Source organism: Cyprinodon variegatus, unplaced genomic scaffold (genome assembly GCF_000732505.1).
Source record: "Cyprinodon variegatus isolate N-32 unplaced genomic scaffold, C_variegatus-1.0 Scaffold1095, whole genome shotgun sequence".
Lineage (NCBI taxonomy): Eukaryota > Metazoa > Chordata > Actinopteri > Cyprinodontiformes > Cyprinodontidae > Cyprinodon > Cyprinodon variegatus.
The window spans coordinates 46820-54027 of NW_015151548.1; the positions used below are offsets into that span (position 1 = coordinate 46820).

The 7208-nt window shown below is 44.5% G+C and overlaps 1 protein-coding gene across 1 annotated transcript in view; it reads left to right on the plus strand.

Annotated features, from left to right (window-relative positions):
- The first annotated feature begins 383 nt into the window (after positions 1 to 383).
- Positions 384 to 7208, plus strand: part of akap1 (A-kinase anchoring protein 1) — a 26071-nt gene continuing 19246 nt past the window's right edge. The window contains exons 1-2 of the mRNA XM_015400357.1: positions 384 to 513; positions 5057 to 6572. Coding sequence (XP_015255843.1) covers positions 5081 to 6572 — 1492 coding nt within the window. The 5' untranslated portion in view covers positions 384 to 513; positions 5057 to 5080. The remainder of the gene's footprint in view (positions 514 to 5056; positions 6573 to 7208) is intronic.

Sequence of the window (7208 nt, forward strand, 5' to 3'; positions counted from 1 at the left end):
TTTTCCCCCATACTAAACTGAAATAAAATGTAAAAATCAGTTAACTTTTTTTTTCCAGTGACCCTAATCCTCTTCCGTAGAGTTTAGATTTTCCTTTATGCAAAAAATGTCTGTTTAAGATTACAGCACCACAAGGCACATAATTCCAGTCTGCTGTCATGTGTTTATGAACTTTCCTCATTTCCTTTATTTATTTAAGAACCCAATCTCAGCTCATCTTAGACTGTAAAATTTAGGATTAGTTCTATTTTATGTGCCTTGCCCATATGCAGTTTATGTCTATTAATAGTACTTGTGTGCAGTTTTTTTTTATGCAGTCTCCTTCCAGGGGAAGGAGCACTCTCGCCTGAAGCGAGAGTACATAATCGAGTATCGCGAGATTTGAACAGCTGTTTGGACTGTTTTTACAGACTAAGGCAGATCGGTTAACACGTGGGGAGATCAGGAGCGCGATTGAAAACATTCTGACAATTTTTGTTCCCATCGTGGCAGCATCGAGGACCTTAAAACACTGTAAGTAAAGAGGCAGCCATGTTTCCCAGCCGGCTGCACGGAGCAGTTTTAGCATGTCTCCTTGTTCGCTCTGTCCATTTGACATTGTTGTTGCACTGGAAGCGGAGAGCGCTAACTCCAGCGATAGTGTGAAGTTAACGTCGCAGGCTGCTCCAAGCCGACTCTGTAGGGGAATTGGAGCGGTGTGCTCATGTCATTGAACGGACAGCCTGTTCCCTCTGGCTGTCAGCGGGGCGCTTTAGCTGCGCTCCCGTTATGAAACTTAAAGAGCCGGACTTTGTCTGGTTAGCTCAGACCTATCCTAGCCACCGCGTGAATATGTTTCGATCCCAAGGTTAGCAGGTAGCCGCTAGACGCCGTGTGCTATCATGCTAGCTCTGGTGGCTAGCAGCAGGGCTGAGGCCTGCTCGGGGAAAGTCGTTAACCCGCGTGCAGCACGCACGTGCCCTCTGCTTAGTTGAACCTGTGGGCTGGGTCGTGTGGCTGCGATGGGAAGGTCAAACCGTCCGGGTTGAGTTGAGTGGATGTGGATTGCGTGTCACCTCTACTGATGTCATGTGTTGTGGGCAGAAGTGTGGCCTCCTCAGCTGTCACTTTGCTCCCTGTTCTCCTGGAGGAGACCCTCCACAGGAGGAGCACAGGCTGGAGGCCTGCCATGCACCAGGCGGCTTTATGTGCTCACATTCGGACCTGCTGACTTTTTTCTCCTTTCTATGAGTCCAGATCTTCCCTCAGTTATTTAATTCATTCAGTGTGAAGTTACTGGAGGGGATCATGTCGGAAATCTTTAGTGAGATGGTTTCTGGGAGAGTTAAGGACAGATAATATTGAATTATATTTCCAAACTTTTTCTGTTGCTTCTCATTGTGTCCTTGGTTTCTCTTTCCTTTCCACCCTTCCTTTAAAGTTTGGTTTCTTACCTCTAACCTTATGTTTCTCTCCTCATTCCCTTCATTTCTTTGTAGTGTCCTTGTGTCCCACCTCCCTCTAGTATCCTTCATATCTTTCCTATCTTGCTCCCTTCTTTGTGTTTCCCTTTTTTTTTTGCTTTTCCTTTTCCTCCAACCTGCTTTTTTTTTAGGTTTCTGATTTTGCAGGTGACCAGTATAACGCCGGGTCACAGGATCAGGCCAATAAAACCAGGTGTTGGTAATGTGAGGTCTATTTACTGTGAGTTCACAGTGAACTTCACTATTTTGTATTTGAAAGTGAAATGCCTCTAGGAAAGGAATACTTTGAAAGTGTTTTATATTAGAAAGGGTTAAAAACTAGAGATGACTCCATTCATGACTCCTGCAAAGTAATTTTTTAAAGCGATTTAAAAATGAACAAACCTGCTGAATCGTTTTTTGGTTTCCAACTGCAAGGTTTCTGTCCAGCTGCTCTTTAAGTTATTCTTTAGGTAAAAATGTGGGGGGTTTCCCCAAAAGTCTGTGTTATACCCCTATTTAAAACGTCATTCTACATAATGAGAGTCTGTGTTTTTGGGCAGCTTTCTGCAGGCCGCCCCCTCTTATCCTAAAGGTATAACTGCATCTCTGACTGTGTAGACAAAAGCAGTGTTTATATAATGAATGGTCTTAAAATGAAAGTGACATTTGTCATCCAGAAGAAGAACAAACGAGGGTTTCCAAAAAAGTTAAGAAAAGTCTTCAAACTTGGAAACAAAGTCTAGTGGATTGTTAACTTTTTTTTTTGAAGAACCATGACCTGGATGACTGAATATTCTTCATCAGCAAACAAGGGTTTCATTTTTATACCATCAACTGGTAATATGTTACAGACTGAATTACGAGTCTGGAAGCTGTAATTAGGTCATTTCCAACCTCCATAAGTTATTTTTTAAGATTTTATTGGAAAAAAACGGTATAAAGCTACAGTTTTAGTAGTTTATTAATCCCCGATATGAGAACTTTCTACTTCATATAAATGCTAAACTCATATTTGCTAAATAAACCCACCCCCTTTCCTTCAGGCCCTTCCTCTCTGATGTTGGTCCGGGTAGTGGTCTGAATTTCAGCGCAGCTGGGATGTACTTGAACGTAGCAGCCTGTCAGACAGCTGTCTATTACCGTAGTTGGTCTGATCCAGGTCAATGTTGATGTCTTCACCTCAGTGCTGGAGTTTCTGATAAAGCAAATCAGGAGGAATCATGTTTTAATATTCTGGAGAAATGAAACAGTGCTGTCAGTGTGAGAGCAGGTGCATGATAGCAGCTTTAACTCCACAGTGTTAAGCTGCGTGGGGCTCTGATAGTAGCCTGTCTGCCCATCAGGGAGGCTAACAGGAGTCTCTGTAGGAGGAGGGTGTTAAACTCCACTGAGTGGAATGGAGTTAGTGTCCTGAAACTTTTAAATGTATTTATCTCAACTGTCCTTTGATCCAGGTGTGTTAAACTGAGAGGGGCTTGACGAAACTGGCTAAGTTGGCCATGTGTGGCTTAAGCTGGATCATTTTAGCAGCTACAGCTGACACTGCACAGCAAAACCGCAGAGTTTAAAAGTTCCCAGCTCACGATGTTTGTTCTCACACTGTGCGACCCGACGCTCTGATGCGATCTACCTGCTCACACTGTTCGACTAAAAACCAGGTGGGACTCAGCTCCGCAGTGACATGGCGCTACTCGGACTCGTCTGTGAATCAAACGAGTAGAAGAGGAATAAAAAGTTCACTATCGTGAAACGTGCTGCCTTGGCAATTTGTTCAATTTTGTGTTGAAATCCCTAAAAAGTAAAACGCGACGCTGTATTTGGACAAAGATGTGGCTGAGCACAGGGCTACTACGGTCTGTCAGTTTTATAGAAAGAACTCCATTTCAATCATTGCACCCCCGCCATGCTGCTGTGTTTTCGTCTGAGAGGAAGAAGAAGAATCCTTGTTTGCCCGCTGAGCGATTTGCCCACGACCACCTTAAGACGGCCGACTGAATTTCAAACATGTTTAATTTTCTCCCGACCTTACGATACCTGATCGGAAGGTGGTCGTTAGAAGCTGATCGCTCCTCGTTACCCCCTGTACACGTACACCACGCACCATCAGGCTGAAAGTCGGCCTGATCGAAAAATTCTCGCACAACTCGAGAATCGTCCCGAAAAGAACAAAAAAAAAATGTACGGTTTATGTTTGGCTTTATTTGGCTTTCATAAAGCTGGCTGTCCGTTTCTGGCCAGGTTGCTATGGAAACAAACCCAGTACACTCGGTTAAATGACTCTTCGGACAGATCACCACTGTTTTTCGCTCCTGTTGGCCTAGTGGTGCCGCCGTCATCTTTCCTTTCTCTCGCCCCTAAAACAAATCCCATAATGCTTAGAGATAAGGGGCTCTTGCAAAGCATTCTGGGATATCTGTTCATCTAGTGACCATGGATGCACACTACTTGTGGACGGACATTGTGGGAAATTTTGAGTCCACGAGTTTTCATCCACTGCCCATTCAGACACTCGTGTAAAATGGGGTAGCCCCATATAGTGACCTACAGAGGGGATAGGGCGGACGTTCTGACACAGCCTGTCTTTGTTGATTTCCTCTCCAGGGGGCTGTAAATGACAGTATGAGCACCATCTAAGGGTGGACATTTATTGTGGAATTTATTGTGAACTATGTTTGTTCTTTAGCTCCAAACTCAGCATCTCTTCATCCATGCCTGCCACAAGAAGTTTCTTTAGAATTTTTGAGATTCGGTCTTAGAAGTCGTTGTGACTGGATTTGATTAAACTTTTACGCATCTTGGTATAAAATAATTTGATGGATATGAGAAATCTGCTTCTTGATACGTTGAAGTATCAGTAGCTTGCATCCAATCATGTAATTAAACTAAATTAAATCTTATTTTTTGGGAATATATAAGAATTATGCTCTAATTTGTACTTACCGATCTGTCGTTGCTATATTTTAATTTGACAAACTGGATCTTCTCTACGTTCTTTTTGCTGCTTGGTGCGATTGCGGATTTTGACCGGAGCGGAGTAAAGAAATAGCTCGGCTCGTATTTTGACGGTGATGGACGGAGAAGACTTACGTGGACGGCGGCGTGCGGAGGAGTAGCGGTGGATGTGGAACAGTTCTGATTGACTAACATGACAGACAAGTACTGCTCATGACGTACGTGGGCGGGGTGGTGACGAAGGATGTGGAATCTGGGGGTTACTTTTGATATCTAACAGGATGAAGAGTACATACAAAACAAGACTAAACACTTTAAAAGAGACCCAACTTTATCATTTATAATGGTGATTATGATTTATAACATTTTGAGCCAGCAGCCCAGTTGATCCATTTTAAAGAACAAACTGAGAAGGACAATATATTTCTCTTTATTGACCTGTTGCTCTGCAGTCAAAGTATTTTTTTTGTTTGCCTTTCCCTAGAGGCCCATGCACTCTGCTTTCCTCAGATAGAAAATATTCTAACCAGGCTGTCCCGATGTTTGCACTAAAAACAAATCTGAGATGCCTTCATAAGCTGTTTGATATAATAAGTTTACTTCTCTAAATGAAACCAAATCAATTCAGTCGTTGCTAACATAACTTTCTCTTGTTTCAGGTGAGTGTTTGGCGTCTTGAGGAAATGCCAGTGCGGTTCCGCTCTGTTGTTCCCTACACATTGCCTGGAGTACTTGTACTTATTGGCTGGTGGTGGTACACGTCGAGGAAGAAAGAACGGATCGACAGCCAGAGCTCAGAGGTCTCTCAAAGTCCTGTGAGCTTTAAAGACTCTCACGTAGAAGGCAGCAATGGCCTGCTGTATGAGGAGGAGAGCGCCGTCTTTCCAAACCTCAGCAACCAGAATAAAGAAAATGAAATTATTTCCCCCTTTCAACTGCAAGACGCTGAAGCAACATCTTCACAGGAACACAGAGGTAATGATGCTAGCTTAGCACCCGCAGAAGCTCATGCTCTGTCAAATTTAACTCCGCCAACATTTGGCAACAAGGATTTGGCAGAGACGCCCCATGAAGACCCGGACACTGATTCAGCCCCCGCTTTAATTGGGAAGCTAGAGAAATGCCCAGCCAAAGATTTAGACCTTCTTCCAGAAGCATCGGAGGAAGCTGCTTTGCCGTCCAACGCCGCACCCTCATCCTCATCCAAAGACACCAGATCCTCCACAAACACTATAGATGCAGAAAGGCCAGAGCCAGAAGGTGAGGTTGCTACCCATCACAGCACTGTAAATCCACAAGAGGAGATTGTTTGTATAGCTACGTCTACCAAAACACTGAGAGCGACGGCCTCAGATGAAGAGTCTTTGGAGAATCCCCTGCAAATACAGGATTTACACAATCACATCCTCACCAGCACCCCCAACATCCCCACCTCCAGAGCCCAGGCCACCACCACCTCATTAGCTAGCTCAGCTGAGATACAAGTAGAGAGAAACACTGAAGAAATGAATAATCTGGAGCTCCTGGCAGCCGGACTTATAACCGAGGTCCTCTCTGCAGCCACCCAGGAAGTGCTTGGCGCTACGAGCTGTGAGGTTACAGCAAACGAGGAACCCAGTAGTAGAAGCAGTGCTGCTCTGGCCAGTGGCACTCTATGCCCCCAGCTCAACTCCACAACAGGAGCCTCCCTTGATGATGGTCTCTCACATGGAGATGGAGAGCTCACCAAGGCAACAGAGAAAGAATCTGAAGGAGAGCTGAAAGTTTGCTCTCTGGTCGAAGAATGGGCAAATGTTGAGACCCGGATTCAGAAAACCAACAGTGCACAGAACGAGGCCTGGCCAACGGCGTTACGCCAAGGACATCCAGCGCTGCTCTCTAAATGTAGAAGTGAGGAGGCGGCGGCGCTGGCTGAAGACTCTGCCTGCAGCACATGCCACTCTGAGGAGGGAATCAGCAGCGAAGACCTGCAGGGCAGCACGCTAGAGAACCCAGCCGACGCGTTCAAGGTTCCGTCTGCGCAGGACGGCCGGCAGCCTCCGGCCGCAGCCGGGAGCGTCGCAAAGGAGACAGAAGAACCGCCTGATGCAGTGTGTGACATGAAGGGCGTAAATGGGGACGGCCTGAGGAACGGAGCACATGGGACATGCGAGTTGGATACAGATCAGTCTGGAGGTGAGGAAGGATTCTAATCATCCTGTTACTTTTGCTTTGTTGAACTTCTAAGGATTTAGTGGTTTGAAAACTAATGCTAGTTTAATGCTAGTGACTGTTTGCTTAACTTAAGAGGAGCCTTATAAAGGATCGAATGTTCAGAGGTGAACAATCAGGGTCCAGAAGATAGAAATACGCCCGTTAGCACGTGCTCCAGAGAACATGTGAAGAAAAAATGTATTCTTGTTAAATTGGGGGTCTTTGCCCCACCTTCTGCGCTGCAAAGGATTATGGGAGTCCTCATAGCTCCTTAGCATTAGATAAGAACCACTGATCTCTATTAGGGATGCACGATATTGGGATTTTGGCCGATATCCGATATGCCGATATTTTAAAACTCATGTAGCCGATAACCGATATCGATATGTTAAAGCTGGACAAAAATAAGTAGTCATTGAAAATAGCAGTTTTGTTATCCATTTCTGACACTTTGAAAAATAATATACTCAAATACGGTATCGATCTATTTTACTTTCAAAATCTCGTTAAATTTCATCGTTCTGTTACAAACTCTCGTGATATTTTGCAAATTCTTGTGGGATTTTGTTAGTAAAATAGATCGATACCGCGTCAATATATCAACATATAAAAATATGG